At 37.4% G+C, this 14,057-nt stretch overlaps 2 protein-coding genes across 11 annotated transcripts; one reads left to right on the top strand and one right to left on the bottom strand.

The window, feature by feature from the left end:
• The first annotated feature begins 263 nt into the window (after positions 1 to 263).
• On the top strand, positions 264 to 10,380 carry LOC129302240 (SWR1 complex subunit 6). Of its 10 annotated transcripts, none has more exons than XM_054940964.1 (6): positions 264 to 557; positions 4,919 to 6,238; positions 9,357 to 9,463; positions 9,551 to 9,653; positions 9,872 to 9,978; positions 10,077 to 10,380. In XM_054940964.1, exons 2-6 carry the CDS (start codon positions 6,127 to 6,129, stop codon positions 10,278 to 10,280), a joined length of 633 nt encoding a protein of 210 aa, XP_054796939.1. In that variant the 5' UTR covers positions 264 to 557; positions 4,919 to 6,126; the 3' UTR covers positions 10,281 to 10,380. The 10 variants fall into 10 exon arrangements, 8 of the variants coding, with proteins under 8 accessions (XP_054796939.1, XP_054796940.1, XP_054796945.1 ...); XM_054940965.1 differs by lacking the exon at positions 4,919 to 6,238 and adding an exon at positions 2,421 to 2,528; XM_054940963.1 differs by lacking the exon at positions 264 to 557 and adding an exon at positions 3,442 to 4,536.
• A 718-nt stretch (positions 10,381 to 11,098) lies between these two features.
• On the bottom strand, positions 11,099 to 13,797 carry LOC129302146 (laccase-3-like). Its single transcript, XM_054940819.1, has 6 exons — positions 13,662 to 13,797; positions 13,394 to 13,545; positions 13,055 to 13,299; positions 12,750 to 12,878; positions 11,693 to 12,646; positions 11,099 to 11,594 (listed from the first exon to the last, which is right to left on the bottom strand). The coding sequence occupies exons 1-6, from the start codon at positions 13,779 to 13,781 to the stop codon at positions 11,464 to 11,466; spliced, it is 1,731 nt and encodes a 576-aa protein (XP_054796794.1). The 5' UTR covers positions 13,782 to 13,797; the 3' UTR covers positions 11,099 to 11,463.
• Positions 13,798 to 14,057: the final 260 nt, after the last annotated feature.

Raw genomic sequence — 14,057 nt, 5'->3', positions numbered from 1 at the left:
TAACTATCTAGATGTATCTTACACAATCCAGATTAACACCAAATTATATCTAAACTGTATAGAATACATCTGAATAGTTAATATATAATAATGATAAAAATTTTAATATTAAATTAGGCCTTCTAAATTAAATCTATATCATATTAAAAATAAAAAATTTATTAAAATTATTTTATAATTTTTATTTTAATAAAAATAAAAATAAAAATATATAACAATTCTTTAAATTTGACATTTAAATGTTTCAGATTTTATCACGGACCCCCATGGCGCTCACCACTGCGATGTTCACGCAAACCCAACCCTTTTTTACCGGTTCCTTCACTCCACTGCATTCAACGCTCATGCTCGACTTGTTATTCCCGTAGGCGCAGACGCTGCCATAGCCTTTCCGGGCCCTCAGCCGAAACACGTTCTCTCCTCTGCCGTCCGCCACCATTTCTCCGCCGTTGAAGTTCCGTCGTCGCTTGTGGGTCTGATTGGTGTGCTGCTGTGGTCTGATAGCTCGTGGTGATCTGGCTTTTAGCTTGTGGGTCTGATTCGAACTTGTTCCTCTGGTTCGGGTCCTCTTTCTTTTTTCTTTAAGTTAGTGTTTCTCTGCTCTGATTTGTTGGTCTGATAGCTTCTTGATAACTCACAACTTTAATCAAGAGTGTTGATATGGATCTGTATTGCCGACAGAGACCTTATAAATGGTGAATAAAAGTAAACAAATCTATAAAATTGCATATATAAATTACGACGACGATGAAGAAGCTTGCGATGATCGAGTAGATGAGAGAATGTCCTTGAAACCCATAATACCCGTCCAAGCATCCGTATCTGTATTTATGCTTTTGATTAGACATTAGAGGTTAACTAAATTAAGTGTACTGATTAGGATTCAGGTGGAAGTGTTCGACTAAATTACGAGGTTGCGTCCCTTGTTTATTTGTATTTCTTTTCGGCATTGAACATGGCAAGAGATAAATAAAATAGTATAAAATTATTCATGCCACTCCATATTAAAAGGAAGGACAACGTCAATCATCATATTTAAAATGAAGATCAAATTTCATCTGTATTTACATCGCACTTGGCATTCTTATTCACCTGTTAAACTTCAGGGCTAATACTTCTATCAGGAACACTTGATTGTTCTCTGCATCTTTATTAATATTCTTGTGAACCAACACCGGTCCTGCCTGACGACTCTGGGCTGTATCTAGAGAAAGGGAACACTTTGTCTACTTACGCCAGTTCTTTTAAGGATTTTCATTCTTTGGAGTGAGGTTGCCTGTAGGCAATGGTAAGCTAGTGAATGTCCCAATCAAGGTTTTCCTAAAATGAAGACCTGAAATAGTGATAGAATCCAAGATGGGTAGAGAGCAATGAGGAAAATAAATCTTTATTAAAATATGAAATCATGATCTAACTTCATAAATTAATAAAGGTGAAGGAAAATCTTTAGTAGAAGATGACCAAGAATCTTAAATTCACACAGCTAATAAAGCCAAGGAGAATCTCCACTATTACAACGAAAGAAGGATTGTATTTCTAGGTGATTTCTACATGTCGTGCTTCAATATTTATAGATAGAAAAATAACTAATAATTCCTAAAAATACTCCCACTAATCCATAACTTAGATAATGGGGCATAACTATCTGAAAAATAAATAAATAAATAAATAATAAAATGATTAACATAATCCACAAGCATCCAGTACTCCTGAATTTGAGGACCACTCAATGAAACAGAAAAATAATCTGAAAAATATTATTAAACAGATAATATCTAAAATAACTTGAAAATAATAATTGTTCCTATATCTCTCTAACTCCCCCACATCACCCATTATCCTATACTACTTGGTACTCTATCAAACAGCATCTATCTTAGCTCGTCCAGAAAGAGGAGTGAGACAAATCCAATCCTCGTATAAAATGAGGACCTGTACAGAATCAGCATTTGGAGTATGTCAGCCTTGAATCAAATCATTACTTTAGATGACAGGTTGACTAATCTAGTCCTTTCCATAAAAAAGACTATACTTCGGGCTAGATTGAAGTCCTGTCCTGTCCGTCCTTTGTGTAGCCATACTCCATACCGATCTAAAGGCTGAAGCTTTGAAGTTCACATTACTGTTCACATTCTCTTCAGTCTCCATACTCGCCAATTAGAACTTCAGATTGAGGTTCGATTTGGTATCTGCTTCTTATTCATGTTTTATTTTGGTTGTTTGCTTTTTTTTTTTTTTTTTGGTTGGGGTTCAATTTTTGCTGTCTTCTTCTTATTCTGATTTGCAGTCACATTGGTGCATGCTTTTTTTTTTTCTGGTTTGATTTTTGCTGTCTGGTTATTCTGGTTTTATTTTTATTGTCAGCTTCTTATTCTGGTTCACATTCATGTCTCTTATTTTAATTTGATTTTTGCTGTGAGATCTGCGTTGAATCTGCTGGAATGATTGAATGATTGAAGCTCTGGATGTTGAAATTTTGGCTCTGTATGGCTATATCCATGCTCAATTGAATTCTTTTCTTCTATTGCGTATGTATTCTCATGTTCAAAATTGTGTTGTTACTTATCAATCATCTTGCAAGAATATATATATGATGTATTTTCTTGCTTAACATGTACTAGATTTCATTTTTTCTTAAACCCATTAGCAAGTAATGAACAATCAGAACTTGGAATTTTTCCCATTGTTATTATCTGCCATTCTGATGCCACTTCCATGTGCGTAGCCCTCCTTTTGGATTAATTTGGCTTGCTTGCTCTATTAGTTTTTACTGTTCCTTTGTTAATGGTATGTCAGTAATCACTTGGCTAGAACACATTGTTAGTAATTCCAAGAAAATATCAAAGTTTCAAGTTTGTTCACTCCTACACAGTATTTGATCGATTAGAAATAAAAAACCACATCAGGATACCAGGAATGAACTAGCAAGAACTCTAGCATTTTCAAAATGGGTTTTTTAGCAATGTTGTTGGATTAAGGAAGCTGGAGATAAAGCTAGAAAGAGCGTTGGTTGACCTATGAATTTACAGCATCCACAAATAATTACTGGATGGATGATTTTATTGTTTGAGGTTGGTTCAAGTCTCTATTATTTAAAGCTCTTGAAATACTTTACTTGAAAAAAAAGGAAAAATTAATCTTTTAATCCTTCAAATTTTAACTTACTTGTAACTCAGTCTCCCTACTATTACTTGCTGCGACTCAATCCCTCAACTATGACTTGCTTATGACTGTTGAAAGTGGGCCAACTTAACCTAGGCCCATTTTCAACTTATCTAGCCCTAGTTTAATTCATTATAATTATTTTTATTTTCTTAGAGATATTTTTACAGATTTATAGGGATATTAGAATTAGAATATTTTATTATTATCTTTCTTAGTTATTAGGGCAGATTTGGTGCGATACTATCGGATCTTCTCTCCTCTTTATGTATGCTTCAGTCTTTCGAATAAAGCAAGACTTTCAGCACTGCAGATTCTCATGGTATCAGAGCTGTGACTCCTATGTTGTATAAGGTAGTGCTAACGAGTCCCAGAGCTTTCACCACAGATGGAGAATCTCCTCTAAACTCCCTGGCGCAAGGTGGAAGCTCAAGCGGGACTGCGAACACAGGGGATTGGTGTGAGTTCCTTTGGGAATTCACATACAGATTCCTCCTCTCAACTCATCATTACCCATTGACTCAACGGCAACAATTATCTACAATGGTCCAGAAATGTGTTGATGTTCGTGCGAGGATGCAGCAAGGAGTGTTACTTGACTGGGCATCCAAAGGCGCCAGAAACTGGTGATCCCAAATATGGAGTGTGGTGTGCAGAAAATAATACGGTTATGGCCTGGGTAGTTCACTTTATGAACAGTAAAATTAGTGAGAACTACCTTCTTGCCAACACTGCTCAAGAAATCTGGGAAACAGCACAGCGTACCTACTCTGTTCAAGAGAATACTGCAGCTATTTTTCAAGCAAAACGGGCTCTTCGAACTCTCATGCAGGGAGAGAAATCAGTTATGTTATATTACACTTCCTTGATGCGTATATGGCAGCATATAGATCTATATAAAGTTCATCAGTGGTTGTGTCACGTTGATGAAGTTTACTACAAAAGGGTTGTTGAACGTGAAAGATGCTATGAATTCCTTCTTGGCCTCCATGACTTGTTTGAAGATCTTGGAGGTCATATAATGGGCATGAAACCTCTTCCTTCACTTGATGAAATGTTTAACATGATAAAATATGAGGAAAGCCGTAAGGCTCTTGTTCAACTTTCTTCTCCTACTCCTCTACCAACTACCGAATTCTCTGCTATGGTGACTCGGGGCAATCAAGGGGGAGATTCAAAAGGGAAGAAGTCTCTTTGTTGTGATAATTGCAACAAGAATGGTCACACTTGAGAGACTTGTTGGCTAATCCATGGTAAACCTAGTCACTTGAAGCAAAGGAATATAGGTGATAGCAAAGGTTTTGCAGTCAGTCAAACTGAAGGAAATTTACTGAACAGTGAAGAACTCGTCATGCTCAAACGAATCCTAGAGAGGTATGCTCAAGAAAAACCAAGTGAGAAACTCACTCCTTTAGTTACATTGGCTCAAACAAATACAACTCTACTTACTGACTTTAGTGCTGTTAATGGGGGTAAAAATATCTAGGTTGTTGACTCTGGTGCTACGGATCACATCACTGGATTTCAGGAGTTGTTTTCTGAGTTTAGTCCTTATTCTGAACACACGCGTGTGCAAGTAGCTAATAATACTTATGCACAAGTTATGGAATCTGGAACAGTTGTTATTTCAGAGTTTATTGTGTTGAGGAATGTGCTGTATGTACCTGATATTCAGTGCAATTTGCTGTCTGTCAAATGCATGGCCTATCAGTTAAATTGCCTTGCAATCTTTGACAAATTTCACTATTTTTTTCAGGATTTAGCCTTGGGGAAGATGATTGGCAATGCTAAGGAACACAATGGACTCTACTACCTTGAAGGGAAACCCAAAAAGAAAGACCTTTTGACTGATCCTAGTTCTGTTTCCAAACCTGTTTTTGCTTCTGCTGTTATGTCTCAAGAAGAGACTTTGTTATGGCATTTTTGATTAGGTCATGCTAGTTTTAATTATATGAAACTTTTGTTTCCAAACTCTATGAATAAAATCAATTTTCATTGTGATATCTGTCAGTTTGCCAAATAAACTCGCACTCCTTATCCTGCTTCTACTTATGCACCTATTAATCCTTTCACTCTTGTGCACAGTGATGTGTGGGGTCCTTCTAAAATCGAAACTCACTCTAAAGCTAGGTGGTTTGTTACTTTCATTGATGTTCATACCCACCTTATGTGGCTGTTTTTAATGAAAAACAAGTCTGAAGTTGTTACTATCTTTAAAAACTTTTATCATTTTGTTCAAAATCAATTCTAGACTTCTATTAAAATACTTCATAGTGACAATGGAATTGAGTATCTTAACACTGACCTACGGACCTTTCTTATTGAAAAAAAGATACACTACCAAACATCTTGTGTGCATACACCCCAACAAAATGGTGTGGCTGAGAGAAAAAAAAGACATCTCTTAGAAGTAGCTAGATCTCTTTTGTTAGGTGGTAATATACCCAATAAGTTTTGAGGAGATGCTGTTCTAATTGCTGCTTATCTCATCAATCGTATGCCCTCAAAAATTCTCAAGTTTCAAACTCCTCTCCACAGCTTTTTAGAATCTTATCCTCACTCGCATCTTATAAATTCCCTTCCAAAAAGGGTTTTTGGGTGCATGGTTTGTTTTCCATGATGGGGGAGGGGGAACTGGATTCTAGATCTATTAAATGTCTCTTCCTTGGTTACTCCTCAACGAAAAAAGGGTACAAATGTTACTCTCCTGAAACATGGAAGTTCTATGTCACTATGAATGTTAGATTTGTTGAATCACTTCCATTCTATCCCAAATTACCTATTCAGGGGTAGAATGATAGTGAATGGTTAATTTGTGCCACTATAGGGAATGATCATCTAAGTTATGAATCCATTGGCATTATCAATCCTGAACCAGAAACACCTGTTTGTGCTAGTCCTGACCTCAACCTGAAATGAGGGAAAATCAACCTGAACAAATCACACACAGCGAGGGTTCCATTGATGTTCCAAGGCAAAGTCATGATTCACAACTTGAGGATAATCCTGAAGATCTTCAGTGGCCTGTTGCTCTCAAAAAAGGCAAGAGGAGTTGCACTCAACACCCCATTGCAAGGTATGTCTCCTATGATAAGCTTAACACCAAGCTTAAGACCTTTGCTACCGCTCTTGATAATGAAGAAATACCTAGAACTTTTGAAGAAGCCAAATCTGATCCAAAATGGAAATTAGCCATTGATGAAGAATTGAGGGCCTTAGACAAAAACTGGGCTTTGGAAATTGTTAATATGCCTAGTGGGAAGTCAATCGTAGGTAGTAAAATGGGTCTTTACTAAGAAATACAACTTAGATGGGAGTCTAAATAAATACAAAGCATGGTTAGTTGCTAAAGGTTTTACCCAAACTTATGGCATTGGCTATCAAGAGCCATTTGCACCCGTGGTTAAATTTAGTACTATTAATGTTTTGCTGTCTCTGGCTGCAAATTAGATTGGTCACTACATCAACTAGATCTGAAAAATGCCTTCCTATATGGAGACTTAGAAGAGGAAGTGTACATGGAGATGCCCTTGGGTTTGAGAGGACCCAAGAATGCAAACAAAATCTGCAAGCTCCAAAAGTCCCTATATGGATTGAAACAATCTCCTAGAGCTTGGTTTGAAAAATTCACATGTGCTGTCAAAGGATTTGGTTATATCCAGTGTCAAGCAGATCATACTTTTATTAAGAAGTTTGGTAAAAAGATTGTCATACTAATTGTCTATGTAGTTGATATTCTATTGATAGGTAATGACACTGAAGAGATTGACAAAATGAAGAAAAAACTTGCTGCCCAATTCGAGATTAAAGATCTTGGCCACCTTAGGTCCTTCCTTGGGTTGGAGGTAGCTCAATCATCGAAGGGCATCAATGTCACACAGAGAAAGTACACTCTTGACCTTCTTAGGGAGATTGGTATGATGGGTTCTAGGCCTGCAGATACTCCAATGGAGCTTAATTGCAACCTAGAAGTAAAACCTGATGGGAAATCAACCAATGAGGAGAGATACCAGAAGTTGGTAGGAAAGCTAATTTATTTATCTTATACCTGGCTAGATATATCTTTGTTGTCAAAGTTGTAAGCCAATTTGCTAGTAATCCACAAAAAGAGCATATGGAAGCTGTCTATGGTATTCTTAGATATCTTAAAACTACTCTAGGGAAGGGGTTATTCTTTTCTAAAGGAGATAGAAAGAGTGTGGAGATCTACACGAATGGAAACAAGAGAACACCTGATATTAAAAGTGAAACAGATATAAAAGTATATACTGATGCTGATTGGGCAGGATCCATTCTTGATAGGCGCTCTACTACAGGGTATTGCACCTTTGTGTGGGGAAACCTTGTGAGATGGAGAAGTAAGAAACAGCCGGTTGTGTCTAGAAGCTTAGTGGAATTTGAATATAGGGCCTTAGCCCTTAGAATTTGTGAAGGCATATGGGTTGTACAAGTACTTAAAGAACTTGGTGTACAACCAAATACCCCAATTAAAATGTGGTGTGATAGCATGGCTGCCTTGAAGATTGCCAGCAACCCAGTTCAACATGATCGTTCAAAACATGTGGAAATTGATAGACATTTCATTAAAGAAAAAAACAGAAGCTAAGGTTATAGATCTTTCCTACCTTTCATTAGGAAAGCAAGCTGCAGATGTGATGATTAAACCTCTGATGCAAACCAAGTTTGAAGAGCTAATAAGCAAGTTGGGAATGATTGATATTTATTCGCCAGCTTGAGAGGGAGTGTTGGAAGTGGGCCAACTTAGCCTAGGCCCATTATCAACTTATCTAGCCCTAGTTTAATTCATTATAATTATTTTTATTTTCTTAGAGATATTTTTACAGATTTATAGGGATATTAGAATCAGAATATTTTATTATTATCTTTCTTAGTTATTAGGGCAGATTTGGTGCGATACTATCAGATCTTCTCTCCTCTATATGTATGCTTCAGTCTTTCAAATAAAGCAAGACTTTCAGCACTGCAGATTCTCAATGATTCAGTTCTTTAACTTTTGACTCACTTGTTAATCCCTCAACTCTTGTTAGTTCTCTCTTTTTTACACGTTAGCTTAAATCCCACATCAAATAGCTAGAGGAGGGTATTTTAGAGCAATATATGAGAATTTGCTTTATCCCTCTTATTTGATTATGATAATTATTAAAAAAAATTTGAAAAATAAGGATTGAGTTATGAGTGAGTCAAAAGGTGAGGGATTGAGTCGTAGTAAGTCATAGTTGAGAGATTGGGTTACAATGAGTTATAGTTGAAGGATTGAGTTACAAGTGAGCTAAAAGTTGAAGGATTAAAAGATTAATTTTCTCAAAAAAATAATTCCAAACGGAATCTGCTTCCATACTGTTCAGAATTTGTCCTTCAAATTTAATTCTCATTTTACCCTTAAAATTATCCTTTTAGGCTATAATTGCACATACCAATTATCATTACTTCAGGGCTTACTAATGCATTGGATGAATTCATTTGGATGTGTTGGGATATTCTATAACTATCATACATGATTCTTGGGCATTGGACCCAAGCTCAAACTCATGCACATGCTCAAACATATTTAAACATGCTTCTATATTCAACATAACATTTGAAATTATTTACATGCTTGTCCGAGTCATATAATTGCATAATCAGACCATTTAAGATCATCATCCAAATAACAACACTAACCACATGCCAAAATATATAGTTATAATTGTCATAAAATCCAACATGAACTTCGCCAAAAAATATAGTTAAAGTACATAGTGGTATATTATTTTAGAACTTCTTTATCCTTTGCTTTGGAAAAACTTGCTCCTAAATTGGTTGGGAAATTAAATGAGAAAATTTTGTCAAGCACTGGATCGTCATTAGATGAAGACCTAACTATCATTCTCCTGAAAATCAGCCCATTCTATCACTCGCAAAGGAAAATGGGCCCATCCTATTTGTCAAGCCAAGCTACTTAGCCAGTGAAATTACAGTGTTCTGTTTCTTGCCACAATAAGTTCTCTGTGTGTACTTTCTTCTTTCGATTCCTCAAAGTCACTGAGGGAAGGGAAGAGAAGGATACCTAAACTTAGAATGAAGTGGGAACAATAAGTTTGGGGTTCAATTCTAGCCATTTTCCAGTCTCTTTTATTTCTTAGCTTTCATGTTTTTGTTTTGTGCAAGCTTTCAAATTTGACCTTGTTATGCAGAAATGGAGGACGAAAACTCTAACCCTCTTCGCCGAATGTCAAGCCGAACTCGAAAGGTTGCACCGAAAATGGTTGCTGCCCTTGCTAGCAGTGATAATCGCACACAGGTTGAAAATTCTGAATAAATTTATAAGGTGTTAACGAGTTTGGTTTTTCATTCAACCATATGGTAAAGTTTGAACTACTAATTTTAGGCTGCACTTGCTCGCCTTGAAGCTTTGGAGAATGACAATGCAGGATTTGAGACTGCAGAAGCTATTGATGATGACGAAGCTTCTCTAGATGATGAAGATCAAGGTTTATATCGCCTTGGTTTTCTGAAACTGTTTATATTTCTTTTCTCTTTCTTCTTTTATTTGATATTTGACCATTGCGTAAAATCGTGAATCTCATTGGCTGTTAGTGAATCATTTGGAGTCACAAGGCGCTTAAGAATTAATTGTCCATGAAATGCTTGCATTTGGTTGTTAATGGATTCCTTTCACTATTCTCTTTTTCTGGACCTGTTTATGTAGTGTATGTGCAAAAAAAGCAGTCCAAGGGCACCAAAAGGACGACCCGGCAGGCAAAGGCACTTGAAGCAAGGAAGGCCCCAAGAACTTTCCTTGAGCTCTTACATGAGGTGAATAAACCATATAAGCAATATACACTGACAATCTCTTGCTTATCTAGTTGCTACTTGCTTTGATTTTTTAAAGCTAACTTCATTTACAAACATAGGCAAACCTAGAATCATTACCTCTGCATGTACCATCTTATTGGAAAGCAGCAGTTGGACCTCCAAGCTCAACCTGCCGTCGCCACTTTTGTACAGTTTGTGGGTTTTCAGCCAACTATACTTGTGTTAGATGTGGCACGCGCTTCTGTTCATATCGTTGTCAAAATGTACACAATGATACTCGTTGCTTGAAATTTGTAGCTTGATACATGAGACATTTGAGCTTGGCCAGAAAACTTTATTTACAATGTCAGATCAGAGGTATGATCAGAGTTTGCTAAATTCCAAAATGGGTTTTCTTTTTCATTTTGCTCAAAAGCAAGGTCTACTGAACTCCCCTTCCCCCTTACTAAGAACACATCACCCACCCCCCCAATAAAATAAAATAAAGTAAAATAAAGGAAGAAAAAAGCTCCTCCATTTCACTGATTCATCGCTTGTTTAATGTTTTCACATCTTTAATGTGATTGGCTTGGCTATAACCTTCGTTTTAGTGTTACGGAATCAATCAATATATCAATTTGTATAATAAAATATCTAGGCATCTAGCAAGTTATTTTATTCACTAGCCATGAGTAGTATGGTCCGGTACTCAAACCACCATACACAATCATTGAAATTGTATATGATTATATTTAATAAATGATATGTTGTGATCCTGTTGCATCCTACTGATTTGATTAACCCAGTTAAAAAAGTATTTTGATGTTGGATCAGTTTACGTATCCCTGCATGGTGATGGCACCGTAGGACAAGGACTCAATGAGGAAAATTTTTTTGTAGCCTTGGTTTACTAAAGATTGATGGATCCCATTAATAATGGACAAGCACATGATTTTGTTGGGCATCAATCTTTGACATGTTGGTTTACTTGTTAATCCACGATTGATTAGGTTTACTTAGAATTAGTTTACATAATCTACCCAATAATCTCTTTCGATTGGGAATTTATGTCTACAACCTTGACTATCAACTTGTCAGAATGGAACATATTTTTCCTGAACAAAAGGACTGACAATACAAATGATAAGAAATCATTCCTCTGTTATTTGTCTTTCAAGAGGCTTACACAATCAAGGGAACGCAAGTATGCTGCTCAATTGAGCACCATCCTATTCTGGACTATGTATGAAAGCAGAAAACCACACATGGTATGAAAGTATGCATCTTTCAAGAGGCTTACACAATCAAGGGAACACAACTTTGCTGCTCAATTTTGAGCATCATCCTATTCTGGACTAGGTATGAAAGCAGAAAACCACACTTGGTAGAATTTGCAAATATTTGGAAAATAACATTGACTATTTTGGAAAATATTTGTAGAATTTGCAAACAGCGAGCTAATATTTGACGAGCGTAAAGTGTATGATTGATGACGTATTCTTCATCTTAACATCTTGGTAGATCTGGTGGTGGTGGTATTACTGACTGTAATGGTCCAACACCATTCTCTACCAGGAATGCCATTGCCAAACCCCAATTGAGATGTGAATCTATGTGACAATGCACGAACCAAATCCCTGTTGTGAACCAATAAATGAAAATCATGTAACTAGTAATGTATTTTTTCATTCAAGTTGAGAGATTAGGACTAATAAATTTGTCAGTAGCATATTACCTGGATTATCAGCTACAAAACGAATGGCCACCCATCCACCTGGAGGTGTTCCTATGGTGTTCCTCACTGGTGGATCCACAAGGTTGAACTTAGCAGGATCTGTTGCTGGGTTGAAGTTCCCAAAACCTGAACCAACTATGAAGAAATGGTATCCATGAATATGCATGGGGTGATCCTCAGTTGTTACTATACTTGTATCCTGGAAAATAATTTGCACATTGGAACCATACTTCAACTTGTAAAGCTTAGTTCCTCGAGAAGGCGTCCATAGGCCTCGGGGCACATTCCCAGTATAATTAAATTGCAGAGGTGGAACAGGGGGAAAGTCTGTGGTGAAGACATCAGGTGTACCTTGATAGTATGCTTGCATTAAGGAGGTAGTTCTTGGGAGTACAAAAGATACATTGTTCATGCTGGCTGCAAAACGAGTTCCATTGGGTCCTTGACAACGGGGGCTATTAGGATTTGTGCAATTGATCAATCCCAAACCCACTATGAAATTAAGACTCACATCAACCTCTTGGAATACCTTAACCTGGGAAAGGCCCCGGAGTCCAGCATTGAATGCAGTTGCAGTTGCTGTATCATTAAAGGCTGGAAGAGCTGGCAATATTGGTCTTGAGAATTGTCCACAATTCTTGCAGCTAGCAGATTTGTATTCGAGGATAGCAGTGGTGGTGGTGTTGTCAAAAGGAGCATTTTGGGCTGATTCGTAAGCACGTGCTGCCATGTAGTAACGACCTGGGGCTTGATCAGCTGTGAGGAGGACATTGATTGTCTGGCCTGGTGCTATCATGAGGACTGTTGTGGTGAATGGCTTGGTATAAGCGGCATCAATGCTAACAACGGTCATCCTGTGGTTGGCAATTGAAAAGAAGAGTTCTTGTTCAAGTGCACTGTTGATTATTCTCAAGAGAATTGTCTCACCGGGTTCTACTGGAATTCGTACAGTATCTGCGTAGTCATTACATCATGAGTTATGGTCAGTTCTTTATCCTTTTCAACCTGAGAGAATGTTAATATACTTTGTAGTGGTGATTTGAAAATAATTTAAAACCTTGGCTGGAGCATCTGTAGAGATCTCCAGGTTGACCATTAATGGTGTATGCAAGAGATACATTTGGAGGTGCTCCTGTAAATTGTGTCATCCTTAGGAGACTCACTGGATCTCTACCGAACCATTCCCCTGTTAATCATAGACATAATCAGATTTGACTGCCTTGGATTCATAGAACATGAGGTGCTCAATAGCACTGGAAGTGTTTACTGTTTGATTATAAGCTTCAATCTCAATTTGCGAAGGCAAAAAAATAGGAGTAGCCTAGTAGAGCATAGATGACTGAGAAAGCTCAAGAGATATACCAAGAAGAATGGGATATTCTCGCTTGGGCATTGAGAAAGGATAAGGAGAACCCAATCTTGGATAGATTATGAAAGCTCCATAGACAGTAGCTCTGAGGAATCCAGTGTGAGCATGCCACCATAGCGTGCCTTCCTGGTTATTGATAGTAAAGCGATATGTGTAAGTCCCCCCTGGTGGGATCGGACACTGAGTCACATAAGTAGGTCCATCTGCCCATGGGTTCTGCAGCATTCGAAGGCCATGCCTAGAAGCACATCAGATTAATTATGAGGAAAATCAAATATCAAGCATGATGAACCAACAAGTGAACTTGTCAAGATGAATGTGATATTGATTACCAGTGGATGGAAATGTTGTATCTTGCAGCATTAGTTACTTTGATGACAAGTGAATCTCCATTTCTAGCTTCCACTGTCGGCCCTGGGAATTGCCCATTGATAGTGAGTACTTTGAGAGTTTTGCACAGCCTCTTCACTGGCGTCGTTTGAATCTATTTCATTCAATATTTGAAGCCATGCTAATCAGTAACTAGCTTCATCATAATATTCATGGATCTGTGACATGATAACCAGTAGCATAACACATTATCATAAAGCTGGCACTTACAACAAATTCATGGTAGTGAGTCTCTGGAGGTGCAAAAGAATCAACACAAACAATGATAGTGAGCAAGTTGAGTAAGAGCCAGAAGCAACATGACTTGCCAGCAAGTTGGAAAGTATCCATTGTTGTCTCTGACTTGGTGGAATGGACCTTGCTTGAGACTGGTCTGATATGCAGGTATTTATTATAGAGGGAAAGGCCAATATAGGAATTTCCTTTTAAATATTGCATTGTATAAGTTGATGGCTTCTTGCATGAGTCAACAGTGTACTTAATATTAAAGGACGATTAGTCTAACCATAAGAGAGGATTTGGTGCACCCACTAGCGCAATCAACTGTGGAGCAGATGTTATATGGTCCTTTGATTTTCATGCAAAGAAGAGATCAGCAACAAGGAG

This window comes from Prosopis cineraria, unplaced genomic scaffold (genome assembly GCF_029017545.1).
Source record: "Prosopis cineraria cultivar Desert tree isolate PC_DT_omini unplaced genomic scaffold, ASM2901754v1 PC2, whole genome shotgun sequence".
NCBI classification, from domain to species: domain Eukaryota; kingdom Viridiplantae; phylum Streptophyta; class Magnoliopsida; order Fabales; family Fabaceae; genus Prosopis; species Prosopis cineraria.
The sequence above is the reverse complement of the archived record's forward strand: the minus strand, read 5'-3'. Positions and strand labels throughout refer to the sequence as shown.